Consider the following 13,897-nt stretch of genomic DNA (forward strand, 5'->3'; position numbering starts at 1 on the left):
AGAGGGATGTGGTAAAGAGTATGGCATCTGGAGTCAATTCTCTGGGTTTGAGCCCCAGCTCTGTCACTTGCTAGCTTTGTAACTTAGGAAAAGTTATATAACTTCTCTGAGTTTCTTGTTTCTTCATGTGTAAAGTGGGAATGACAGTTCTTGTTGTGAGAGTCAGAAGAGATCGTGGACATAAGTCTACTAGCCTAGAGCCTGGTAAGCACTAAATTTTGGCTCCAATTTTGGGAGAATCCTGACTCGTATAACTGAACCTGATCATGGTAGAACTTTTTTTTTTTTTTTTTTTTTTGTAACTAAAACTGCTTATTTAGTGGAGAGTAAATCCTTGAACTGCTGACCAAAGTGCAGGTGGGTCAAATCTTCTGGGGTGGTTCTGACTCCCTTATACTCTATCACACTGACTGTTGGCTTGCCTTCTTACCACTTTCACACCTGTTCATGCAGTGCTTCACATCTGGAGGGCCATCGCCGCACCACATCCACCACTGCCCTTCTTCACATGTTTGTTTAATGCATAGCCTAATTCTTGCCTTTGCCACAAAATGCCCCTGCCTCTCCAGCTCACAAAGAACTCTCCACCTGCCACACCTCTGTAACCCAAAATGTCTTAGTTGATCACTATTCCTGCCCACTGCTGTTTGTGCTTTGGTTTATTCTTGTCAAGTCTGCTTCCCAAGGAAATTGCAATCCACTTAAGGGCAGAATCCATCTCAGGCATCTTTTGGATCCCCCTATTAGTTTGGTGACCTGATGTTTTAGATAAGTTAATTGTAAATAGCATGTAGCTTAAAAAAATTCATTGTGATTATTATTGCCTTTATTTTTTAAAAGATTTTATTTATTTACTAGAGAGTGAGAGTGAAAGAGAGAGCACAGAGGGAGAGGGAGAAGCAGATCCCTGCTGAGCAAGGAGCCCGATGTGGGGCTTGATCCCAGGACCCTGGGATCATGACCTGAGCTGAAGGCAGATGCTTAACCAACTGTGCCACACAGGCGCCCCTATTATTGCTTTTAAACTGTAGCTTTAATCCATTTACATTTATTGTAATCACTGACATTAATTCTATCTGATTTTATGCTTTCCATTTGTCCTACCAGTTGCACATTTCTTTTTCTATCCTTTTTTGCTTCATGGGAAGAGATAGATTTTCTTATTATTTAATTTATTTAGCTCATGATTCTGTGGGTCCGTATTTTTTCTCTGGGCTTAGGTAGGTGGTTCTTTTGCTGGCCTCACGTGGATTCATTCATGTAACTATGGTCAGCTGATGGTCGATGGCTTCATTCATATGTCTGGTAGTTGACTGGCTATCGTGGAGAGTGATGAGATAACTGGGCCATGTGTCTCTCATCATTCAACAGGCTAGCCTGGAACTGTTCACATGCTGGAGGTCTCAGGGTTTCCAAGAGGGCAAGTTCCAATACACAAGCATTTTTCAAGTCTGCTTATATCATGGTTGCTATTGTCTCATTGCTAAAGCAACTCACGTGGTTAAACTAGCTGGATTCCAAGGGTGGGGAAATAGATTCTACCTCTTCATGAGAGAAGCTAGAAAATCATATTGCAAAGAAATATAGGATTATAAGAAGGGGAAGAACTTGTAGCCATTTTGCCAACTACTAAAGATATTAAATTCCCAAGAGATTTATGAGTTCAATATAATCACAATGAAACTTTAATGAGTTTTATTGTGAATCTTGATAAGAGAACTCACTCTGCCAGACATCAAGACATACTTCAAGGCCACAGTTTATCAGTGTATTTTTTAGTGCAGGAACAGATAAATAAACCAATGGAATAGAATAGAGAGCCCAGACTCACACTCACACATTAACAGATACTTGATTTATGATGTATGGCACCGTAGAGCTGTGAAGAAAAGATCACCTTTTTAATAGTGGGTGCTAAGACAACTTACTATTCCGTTGACTGACATGCTAATTATAATCCAGCCTTGACAACCTGTAAAAGCCTAATAAGAGGTGACTCTTTGTTCAAACTTAACTGGAAAGGGATGTAATTTCACTTTTTAAAACATGTCTTATAATCCAGATTTTCAGTAATTCATCTGAATTGCATAGGAACCAGTATAATTTCCATGTTTGCCCTCAGTATTCACTTCTACAGAGATGTCCTTTTTACCTCATTTCTTTCATACCAGCTGACATTTTGCATTTTGGAGAATTCCTGGGATCGTTTCACCACAAAGTAAATGAGGTACCCACTTCCACACAAACAGCAGATGATAAGAAAGTTGGCCAGGACCCGGAGAAATCTTGTCAGATGGATATTTTCTTCTTTGTTACTCTCTTGTTCATCCACTATTGATTCCTTAATGTGTGGAAATAAGATGTGAATAATGACAGGCCAGGAACCAATGGGAACCATCATTGTTGGCTTCCTGAGATGACTACTCACTATATTTTCATAAATGAAATAATACAGAGGAGGTAGGGCAGAGCACTCTTGCCCTATGGGGAATTATTTTCTTTTTTCTTTTTTTTAAGATTTATTTATCTATTTTTAGAGAGAGAGCGAGAGCACACAAGAGGTGGGGAGGGGCTGAGGGAGAGGGAGAGGGAGAGAGAGAATCTCAAGCGGACTCCGCACCCAGCACGGAGCCCCACGTGGGGTCCAATGAGGGGCCTGATCCCATGACCCCAAGATCATGTCTTGACCCCAAATCAAGAGTCTGATGCTCAACTGACTGAGCCACCCAGGCACCCCAAGTATTATTTTCTTTAAGAAGATAGATCTTGTTGGGGCGCCTGGGTGACTCAGTCATTAAGCGTCTGCCTTTGGCTCAGGTCATGATCCCAGGGTCCTGGGATCAAGTCCTGCATCAGGCTCCCTGCTCCTCAGGAAGCCTGCTTCTCCCTCTCCCACTCCCCCTGCTTGTGTTCCCTCTCTCACTGTGTCTCTCTCTGTCAAATAAATAAATAAAGTCTTTGAAAGAAAAAAAGAAGATATATCTTGTTGTTATTGCCATTTTGGTACATGTGATAACAAAAGCTTAGATTTATTGAATACTTACTGTATGCCAGATGTGGTGCTAAACACTTGCTTTGCATCATCCCTCCTAATCCCAGTAACAAACCAATGGAGTAGTTTCTATTATTACCCATGTCATAGATACTATGGCCCAGAGAGATCTCAGCAATTGTCTGACTGGGATTGTTTTAAAACTATACATCAAATAGATTAAATTAAATGTTAACAATACTGAGTCTTCTAATCTGGGGGCCAGCAAACATTTTCTATTAAGAGCCATATAGTAGGGGCGCCTGGGTGGCTCAGTCGGTTGAGCGTCAGATTCTTGATTTTGGCTTGGGTCATGATCTCAGGGTTGTGAAATCGAGCCCTGAGTAGGCCTCCAGGTTCAATGCAGAGTCTGCTTGTCCCTCTTCCTCCCCCAGCTTGTACTCTCTCTCAAATAAATAAAATCTTTTTTTTTTTTTTTAAAGAGCCATATAGTAAATAGTTCTGGCTTTGCAAGCCATGTGGTCTCTTTCACAACTACTCAGCTATGCCATAGTACATGAAAACAACCACTGACAATATGGAAATAAATAGGCATGGTTTTGTTTCAATAAAATCTTATTTCCAAACATAGGCAGCAGGCTGGATCTGCTCCTGGGCCATAATTTATTGATCTCTGTCTAATCCATGAACATGGTATATCTCCATTTATTTAGGGTTTCTTAATTTTTTTCAGAAATGCCTTATATTTTTTAGTGTAGCAGTCTTGTATATTTGTTGTTGTTGTTGTTAACTCTATGCCTAAGAATTTTATGTGATTTATGTAATTTTATTGTAAATAGGGTTAAAATTATTTTCTAGTGGTTTGCTGTTGTATATAAAAATACAATAGTCATATATATGTGTGTATATCTATATATATTATATATACATATATATATATATTATATCTATCTATCTATCTATCTATCTATCTATCTATCTATCTATCTATCTATCTATCTATCTATATTTTAAGTAGGCTTCACTTCCAGCATGGAGGCCAATGCAGGGCTTGAACTCATGACATGAGATCAAAATCTGAGCTGAGATCAAGAGTCAGATACTTAACCGACTGAGCCACCCAGTTACCCCTAGATTTTTTATTATAAACTTTTCATCCTGCATCAGTAACTCTCTTTGAAGACAGAAATAGTATGTGCCAGACCCAAGAGAGTAAATGAGGTCTCCTGATTACCACAGTACCTGGAAGGAGACTTTTCTAATCAATGAACAGTTACTGTATTCAGGTTCAGGTTTAACTAATTTATCAAGCAGTTAATATGCACTAGCTCATGCAGTTTTCATATGTGCTCTGTTATTTAAGGTTATTATCTCTGGTTTTAATAGACTCAGAGAAAAGCCTTCACCTTGCCAGATGTTCAAAGTGTTTCATAGACATGACCTTTTTTGTCTCTCTTGGGTAGGCCTGGAGGAAGAGGCAAAGCCCCTTTGACCCCTCTCCTGCGCTTGGATGTTCTGCCAGTGGCGCCCCAACCCCCGGCTGCCCCATTCCTGGGAGAAGGAGAAGGGAGGAGAGCCCAGCCAGCTCCCTGCGCTACCCACTGCCAAGCTGTCAGGACTGTAGGCTCACAAAACCCATGTAGTGAGCTGCTGAGCCCAAGCTCTGCTCCTGGTGGGCGTACCTGCCATTTGTAGGCATTGGTGAGTGGGTAGCTACCAGGAAGGGCCAGAAGAGAACAGAAGGAAGAAGAAAAGACAATTAAGTGTGTTGTAAATCTGACCTTTGGCAGGTCCTGGGGGAAAGAAAGTCTGACTGATCAGACGGGAGAAATATTGAACTATCAATAACTCTGGATGGTTTTTACAGACATGGAGGAACAAATAAGGTGTGCTGCACTTCAGCATACTAGTTTCTGCCTTCATTCATTTGTTTACCCTTAGGTTTGCTTTTATTTTATAAAATAGAGATGTGTAGGCCACTTCACATATCTTTTGTGAACAAATTAATGAGATAATTAAGTAGGGAGTTGCTGTACATTTAATTGACGCCCCCCACCCACCCAAACCAGGGTTCTCAACTCTTTCTGGGATTTCTAATCACTCAGGGAGCTTTTAAAGAATTCAATGCCAGGAATCCCCCAGCTCCTGACCAATTATACCAGAATGTCTGGGGGTTTGGGCCCAAAAGATTTTTAAAGCTGCTTAGGTGATTCAAACATGCATCAAAGGTTGAGAACTGCAGCCCCAAATGAGTCCTTCCAGGTTCTCCGGCAGAAAAGAGTTCCACAAGGAAACAGTCAGGACCAAGTCCCAGCATCCATGATTCTCCGCCATATTAGGAAACAGATGGTGGGTAACAGCCTAGAGCATTCTTTCTTGAAGGCTTGAGAGCTAGGATCACACCTCTGGTGGTAAAGCTCTTTCCACAAATTACTTGGGGATATTATTTACCATGCCCCATGCTCATTAGGTGAAATCTCCTAATGAGCAGAGGGACCCAAAGTTCCCCCAGGACGTGGGAACTACCCTGGGGCGCCTACCTTGAAGCTGGTGGTGATGGAGGCGTATTTGTTGTCGGCTGTCTCTGAATTCCCAATCAGGTAATCCCAGCTGGTGAACATCTTGAAGCTGAATGTGAAGTTAGCACTCTCCCCATCACTTGCACTGCCCTGGGTATTGCTGGCCATCCTGTAGGGTGCATACCACTGCTGTTAGCCCAAGGGAACCTTGGCCTCAGCTGGTCTGGGGCACAGGTAGTTGGCATCCAATGAAGAGAAAGAGCCAAGATGATTGGAATTGAACTAATGATAGCCAGGGTGCCTTCCAACCCAGATCAGAGTCCACAGCAAGCACGCATGGTATCATCTGGATAATGAACCACTGAGCTGTGTTTTCTACCCTGACATCTGTTTTCCTGTGGCTTGACTCATCTGCCAATGTTGTTTGAGAACCCTTTATGGGGACTCTATTCTCAAGCAGGAACAACCCCTTCTAATTCACCTATTTTCTTGAACAGAAAAGATATTTATTTTCTGATATAAAATCCAACAAGTCTTGAGGTAGTTGTTACTGCAACCAGTGACATGTACATCCTTCTCTTAAGCAAACTAGGTTGAAAGTCCCTTGCACCTGCCTCGTTACCCACCCATTTTATCCTACCTATCCTCATGCTTGCTGTGGGAATCAGAATTCCAAGCAGGTCCTCTATCAGATACAGCATGTGTACAGGAGAGTTTGTGCCTCTCTATCTTATGTGTTGGCTTTTGGGATTTGCTACTCCATGGGCTTAGTTGACTCAGAGTTTTGGTTCATCAGGGAAACCTTCTGTATCCCTATACTTATCTGGGATAATAACAGAGAACATTGCAACAACATGAGGGCTAAGAATAAAAGCAAGCCTATTTCCTCTGATAGATCTGGCAGGGCAGCCACCCATCATCCAGTGGTGACTATCATGTGCTGGGCAGTCCCTCGCGAACAGTAGTATTTCCCCCTGAGATGATGTGACAGAAAGCCATGCTAAGCCCCCATGCTGCCTTTTTGGAGTTTCTAACCCCTGCTCAACTCCTCTCCTGCAGACACAGCTACCTGTGCTCTTCTGGGAGGAATGACCTCATGTGGCCCTGCTGAAGGGGGGGGTGGGCCCTGGTAGTCAGGTTTGTGCAGGAGACTGTACCTCCTCACCCTGCACCAGCCTGTGCTGATTGGGGTCCCCTGGCTTAGAAGAAGGCTATTCGTGGGCCAAAGTTTTTCTTCAGAGGATATAAATTAAGAGACACAGACATATTAAAAGGCCGTTTCTGACCACAGAGACAGGTAGAATTGGGGCCAGAGAGGACACCATGGTTAATCACACCACATATGTTCTTTTGAGTTTTTTACATGCAAGCTAGAGTTAAAGAGGAGCAGAAGAGTTTTTCTGAGGAAGCTGAGCTCTGGGGAAAGCAAAAACAGACTTTGAAGACTTCTCCAGCCTTACTTTACCAGGTACCTGCTCACTCTCAAACCACACTGGCCTTTTGACAGGTTTTGGAACTCACTAGGGTATTTGCTGCCTCAGGGCCTTTGCATATGCTCTTTCTTTGTGTAAACTGCTATGCCCCAGACTTCCAGTGTGACTGGCAGTTCTCAGCATCATGTAAAGATGTTTCTATCCCATTTCTCAAAACTTCCTGTATTACCCTGTTTATGTCTTTTATATCACATATGACAATCCATATCTGCTTTATATGTCTCCTTGTTTTCTCTCTAAATCCCCACAGGAAGGTAAGGAGGCACAGACTGGCCTGTTTGTGTGAAGAAAATGAAAAGCCTGTAAAAGAGATGGTCGTACTTACGATCTAATGACAATCATCAGGCTATAGCCGAACACGCTGACCCCCACCATAAAGTACGCCATGGGCAACCTGTACCTCAGCCACCCGATAGTCCTCTGGTTGTTGTAGAAGCCATAGAAGAGAGCAGAATACTTGATGTAACCCTGTGGGACAGGTCCAAATGCTCTGGGTTTGTAAGCTTAGCACGGATGGTCATCAGACGCTTTCATTCTACCTGGGATTTCTTTCTCAGGGGTTTAATGGGAGTCTGAGGGGTGAAAGGAAGAATTCTGGGTGTCCTTGTTCTTCCTTTAACTTCTGCCAGTTGCTCCAGAGTCTATCCATGTCTCCACGTCTCTCCTTCATTCTCTTTATTCTCCATTATATAGAACACATACAGATACCGAATGAGAAGGAGAGCGTTGCTAACATTCCGGATACAATTAGGGGTAAAGGTGTGCTTGTGTGTGTGTGTGCGTGTGTGTGTGTGTGCACATGCACAAAGAGCTCCAAATTCTTTCCCCCTCACATTTCCAGGGTCTTACTGTAACACTCTGGAAGTAGGCGGGGGTCTGTGAGATTTCTCAGTACAAAACTTACAAAGAAAATGATACATTTGGGCGCCTGGGTGGCTCAGTTGGTTGAGTGACTGCCTTCGGCTCAGGTCATGATCCTGGAGTCCCGGGATCGAGTCCCGCATCGGGCTCCCTGCTCGGCGGGGGGTCTGCTTCTCCCTCTGACCCTCCCCCCTCTCGTGCTCTCTGTCTCTCATTCTCTCAGTCTCAAATAAATAAATAAATAAATAAAATCTTTAAAAAAAAAAAAAAAAAAAAGAAAATGATACATTTACAAGGCTTACAGTCTAATCTGAACCTCAAGTTTTGTTTCGTTTTGGTTTTTAGGTATAATTGGCTTTAGGTATAATCAGTACACTTTTCAGGTGTAATAATTAGCTTAGAATTTTAGCGTTTCTTTTACATCTTTGCTGAAGGTAAAACGGGATTATTTTGGCCTCACACAGATACGGAGTTGGAAAGGGGAGGCAAATCTTAATAGTCTTTTCATATACTTGAGGCTGTTTCTTCTTTGATATACCTAAACTCAATAATAAATAGTCATCCCCTATTAGTTGTAATGTGGAACCTGAATCACATAATAAACTTTTCATACCTTGTTACATTAAAATCCACTGCACTCCCCAAAATACTAATTGAAAAGAGAAAAATACTAACTTTGCAGTAGAGAATTCTGACAGATGCTACTTTACCCAAGAGATTATTTAAAAAAAAACATATTTAAAAAAAAGAAAAAAAATTTACCATTGGTAACAACAACAACAAAACAGAGGATTATTGTTGAATAGATTCAGTTTGTTTTGGGCAGATAGGATGTTTCCATAGGGGTCCTTGAGCAAAATAAAGAATAAAAGAAATCCTTAGTGGTAGTACACAGTAGTAATAGTAGTATATATAATACTTAGTAGTATAGAAGTGTAGTAGTTATTTGCAACACCCTTACTCCAAATGACTTGGAAAAATACTCCAACTCACTTCCACACATACCTGAGAAGTATGAACCTGACCTGAACTTGAACCTGAGCATGAACAATGGCAGCAGCAATGACCTGTTGCCTGAACCATCACAGCCAGGCTTCTCAGCCTCAGGAACTCCTTGGAGCTGCAGACCAAGCCCCACAAAGGCATAGGGCTGAGGAGACCCAGAAGGAGGGAGGGGTGTTCCAAGCCGTGTCCTGAGCAAAAGCAGTGGGGCACTGGTATGTGATGCATTCAGGGACTTCCCCCAAACTTGATAAATATTGGAACTTAAAGTATGAGGTCTGAGACAGAAATGGAGCTGGAGAGGGAGGGAGCAGCCAGGTGGTGAACAGTTCTTTCTTAAACCTGATTTAAAACACTGGATTTTATTCCATTTGGGAATGGGAATAAATGAATATCAGATGTAGGGAAGCAATGGGGGCAGGTTTGCATTTCAGAAAGATCACTTTGGCAGCAGAGGGAATGAAGATTTTTAGGAGCCGAGTCAAAGCAGGAAGCAGAGGTAGAAGATTCTGACATGGTCCTGGTACGGTGGGGACATGATTCAAAGAAGAGGCAAGAGGGATAGAGAAAGGGGGACTGAATCAAGATAGAGTTAGTGGTTGATTGGTTGTGTGTGTGTGTGTGGGGGGTGGTAGTGAGGAAGAGGGAGAAGTGTAGGATGACTTTCAGGTTTCACACTTGAATGATTGGGTGAATGGGGTGGTTCCAATAAAGGAGATGGGAAAACGCAATGTGGGTTTAGCTGGGTAGATGTTGAATTTGAGGAGCAGGTAGGATATTCAGTTGAGGATGCCATGTGAAGCTTGGGAATGGCGGAACTGGTGATAGCCCTGGAGTCTTCCTGTGGGTATGAGGAGAGAAAACCACCCTAGAGGATCACTTACATGGATCTGGCAGAGAGAAAGGAACAGTGTGTGGCTGCAGAAAGGACCCATGAAGGGGACTTAGGAGGACATGGTTGGCTAGTTCATTTGGCATATGGGGACCCCATTTGAGTTAAGCGCTACTGGTTTTCCAATGACTAAATGCAGTGTTTCACACTTATCCATGCAGATTTTAGGCCTTACAATCACATGATAGAAGTGCATTGGCATGTTGGGGATGGTACCTCAAAATCCCAAAGGACAGAAAAATCCATGGCTTTTTCTTCTTCAGCCCGAGGCACTGTCTTTCTGGGAATACTCCCATAGGGCACACCCATCAGTACCTTGTGTAGGGACAGAACGACAAGATGAAGCATGCAGAAAATACAAACACATGGAGACATTCATATACTGGGTGAAACATTTCCCTTCTCAGAACAGGAAATACCTACTTTCTTCTTTAGATAACATTAATCACTTCCCTGGTTTTAGAACTATCACATACTCATTGTAGAAAATGTGAAAAAGTACAGAAGAGCATTTAAAAAAATTCCCCATCACTTGGGTGCCTGGGTGGCACAGTCATTCAAGCGTCTGACTCTTGGTTTTGGCTCAGGTCGTGATCTCAGGGCTATGAGATGGAGCCCCAAATCCAGCTCTGTGCTCATCACGGAGTCTGCTTGAGATTCTCTCTCCCTTTCCCTCTGCCCCTCCTGCTTGTGCTCTCTCTCTCTCAAATAAATAAATAATAAATAAATCTTAAAAAAAACTTCCCTATCACCTCCATATCCCAAAGATGACTGTTAGATATTCATATATTTCCTTACGGTTGCTTCTGAGTTTTATATATATTTTAGTCTGGTTATTTAGCTTAATATAATTTTATGACCAATTCTTTATGGCCTATGGTATGTCTCAAAATAAAATGACTTCAAAATATTTAATCCCATATATCTATCATAAATTTACTTAACAAATCACCTGTTGTTGGACATTAGAATATTGCTAGTTCTTCACATGTACATAGTTCTGTTATTAATAACCTAATATATATGCCTGTTTTTGCATCCTTAATTCTAAAAAAATCAGAATTGTATGAAGTTTACATATTGATTTAGGAAGGATTGACTTCTTTTTTTTTACGATATTAAGTTTTCCCTTCTAAGAACATATCCTCCTGTGTATTCAGTCATATTTTGGTCCTGTAATGCTTGATGGTGTTCCTCACAGAAATCTTCTAATTTGTCAGATTTCCCTTGGAAAAGATCCCAGGCCAACACTCTGAAGACCTGGGATCTCATTCACTACAAACGTACTGTGTGACTTTGCACAAGTTGCTTATTCCTTTTCTGTCTCTCAATTACTCATTTATAGGTAGGGATGCACCTATATCCGTAATAAGATTATATCTGGGGGAATAGTGAGGAATACTATTTAAATGCAGGGTTCTTTTTTTTTTTTTAAGATTTTATTTATTTATTTGAGAGAGAGACAGAGCATAGAGGCAGAGGGAGAAGCAGACTCCCTGCTGAGCAGGGAGCCCGATGTGGGGTTCGATCCCAGGACCCTGGGATCATGACCTGAGCCGAAGGCAGACGCTTAAGCGACTGAGCCACCCAGGCATCCCTAAATCCAGGGTTCTTAAAAAAAATAAATTATGATACAAAGCATTCTATTTCTCCCTTTTTTCAGGGTAAAGAAAAAAAACTTACTAAGATGTTAATTCTCCACTGATCTTAAAGTAAAACAAAAGATAGAAAAATGTAGGATCCACTTCTTAATTTAGAAACACAAGTATTTTGAGCACCCCCCTCCTGTTTGTTTGGCTGGATTGGCCTAGGGGATTGGAGGTGCCCCTCCCCACCCATGGGGCACAGGGGCCACCTGAGACCCTGGGTGGGCCACCAGGCTGCATGGCTGAGCAGGTGACCTCTTTGAGGAAGAACTGGCATCAGCCTTTCGGGAAGTGTGAGAAATGTGGAAAGACTCTGATGTCAGGGGGCCATGCTGAGCATGAAGGCAAGCCTTACTGCAATCATCCCTGCTATGCTGCCACATTTGGGCCCAAAGGCTTTGGGTGGGGTGGAGCTGAGAGTCCCACTTTCAAGAAAACCCAGGTCATGGAAATGCTATCCCTGGCTGCCCATTGGGCCACTGCCCTTCCAGGCTGATTCCAGGCCTTATCCCCAGGCACCCAGGGCTCCCCTCTAGACTCCCATGCCCTCAAAAAAGCTGAACACTCCAAAAAAAGAAAAAAAAAAGGAGCACAAGTGTTTTGGTTCCATTCTTTGCCCTGAACTATCTGGGCAATGAATAGGAGTAGAGAACTTAAAATGAATGACTAATTCTTTGTCAAACAGAGAGTATTTGATTAATATAAATGAGGATGGTGGTCATAATAAGCCTCAACACTACCTAAAGATCTAGGAAGCTCTTGTCTTACCTCTGGGATGATAACGAGACCAAATATTAAGCCAAAAAGGACGAGGTTAACTCCGTACATCCATCGGAGAAAGATGAAATATGATGCCACGGAAGAACCAAAGTGACCTGGCATAAGAAAAGGCAGCAGGATTTACATGTTGTGGATGGAGGAAGGTAGCACGACCAAGCACTTCGTGAGTGTGATGGATTCAGTTTGCACATCAGTCTGTGGAACGGATAGTTCAGATAAATAACCTGAGGCTATGTGGGGCTAACCAAACTACCTATGCTCCCGCAATCAGAAAATGAAGAAACATAATTTAAATCTTGGCCTGACTAGCTCAAAGCCCATTCTGTTTTCTAACACCATAGGACCTGTGAAATGATCCGACCAGCGGGTCAAGAACACCAAGCCCTTGGAAAGCTCTTTAGTAAACCAGCTAAACACAGCTACGCCAAAATACTCACTTTCAATGTCCTTGATCTTCATTTCCCAGGGTATACATTGAGTCTTGAAATTATCAAAGTCTCTTTTAAACTTGACCCACTTCTGAAATTAAACAGGTAATATACTCAGTTCATTAACATGCTGCCTTGGGGCCTGGAGGGACATGTTGATGCTGACGTGTCAACACCAAAGTTCAGGAGCGGGGTGAGAGAGAAGCCAGCACAGCATAATGCCTTGTGTTTGTCTCTAGTGCTGATAAAATTTCATGTTTGGACAGTGTGTATATGAACTTAGGAATTCTGTATATACTTTTGGCTTGGGGGATCAAATTGGGTTAGCAACCTCTGATGCAACTTTTTTTTTTTTTCATCTTAAAACAAACATTCGAGGGGGAAAAGAAATCTCACAACTCTCACATCCACATTTGGCAGACAGCCAAGTGCCTAAATCTGATAGGAATTGTTGTGCACGCCCAGCCATGTTGGAATTGGTAGAACCTCAACCCATGGCTTCTGTTCTTTTCCTGGTGAGAACAACAGCCTGTTTTTTTTTTTGTTCTTGTTTTTGTTTTTCTGAAAGGAGTTAGGAAGGCATTTTGCTTCTTTCCACGGTCCCTTCCCAGCTCCAACACTCAGAGTTTGTACCAGTTGGAAACCTGAGTAGCTGTCTGTCTACTGATTGGGTGAAAATTTGTCAATCTCAAGGGGGTTGTTCTCCAAAAACCCTACTCCTTGGAAATACATCCATTTGGAACTTAAATAAAAAAACTCATAAAAAACAGCGGACAAAGAAGTAGTGGGGAGAAGATCCTAAGATCAGTTTCTATTATTACAAAGGTCTAAGAACTTGCTCATGAAGGAAGTGAGGTTTCCTGTGTAAATTCACTAAAGGCTCAAAATGAAAATTTATCTGAAGGGATCAGATACGTTTCCAGAACTGCGGGCTTTGACTGTATCTTGATGGGATGATTGCTATACAAGGAAGGAAGCCACCTGTCGAAAAGGACGGTAGTCACAGGTACAATAGAGAAGAGGAACATGTAAGCAAAAGCCTGGTTGATAACAATGGCAAAGCTATCCCTAAAACAGGAAGGGGTGTGGAGAATAACAGATGGTGGGCATTGGGCATTCCAGTCCCGCTGCTTTATCTACCTTCCCTAGCTCTGATTCCATGCTCAAAATTCATCGTTGGTGGCTTATTTGGCTTTCTATGTAAGTCTGTCTATAAAGGAAGCATTGCCCATCACCTGTGATGGGCTGTGAGTATTTTGGATTCTATGGTAGTGATTTGTGGTT

The 13,897-nt window shown here is 42.3% G+C and overlaps 1 protein-coding gene across 1 annotated transcript in view; it reads right to left on the reverse strand.

The window, feature by feature from the left end:
- The window catches only part of TMC2 (transmembrane channel like 2), a 62,223-nt gene that overhangs the window by 23,878 nt on the left and 24,448 nt on the right, over positions 1 to 13,897 (reverse strand). The window contains exons 5-10 of the mRNA XM_021689333.1: positions 12,623 to 12,704; positions 12,174 to 12,280; positions 9,976 to 10,074; positions 7,330 to 7,472; positions 5,533 to 5,680; positions 2,153 to 2,341 (exon numbers count right to left, since the gene is read on the reverse strand). Coding sequence (XP_021545008.1) covers positions 2,153 to 2,341; positions 5,533 to 5,680; positions 7,330 to 7,472; positions 9,976 to 10,074; positions 12,174 to 12,280; positions 12,623 to 12,704 — 768 coding nt within the window. The remainder of the gene's footprint in view (positions 1 to 2,152; positions 2,342 to 5,532; positions 5,681 to 7,329; positions 7,473 to 9,975; positions 10,075 to 12,173; positions 12,281 to 12,622; positions 12,705 to 13,897) is intronic.

Source organism: Neomonachus schauinslandi, chromosome 10 (genome assembly GCF_002201575.2).
Source record: "Neomonachus schauinslandi chromosome 10, ASM220157v2, whole genome shotgun sequence".
Lineage (NCBI taxonomy): Eukaryota > Metazoa > Chordata > Mammalia > Carnivora > Phocidae > Neomonachus > Neomonachus schauinslandi.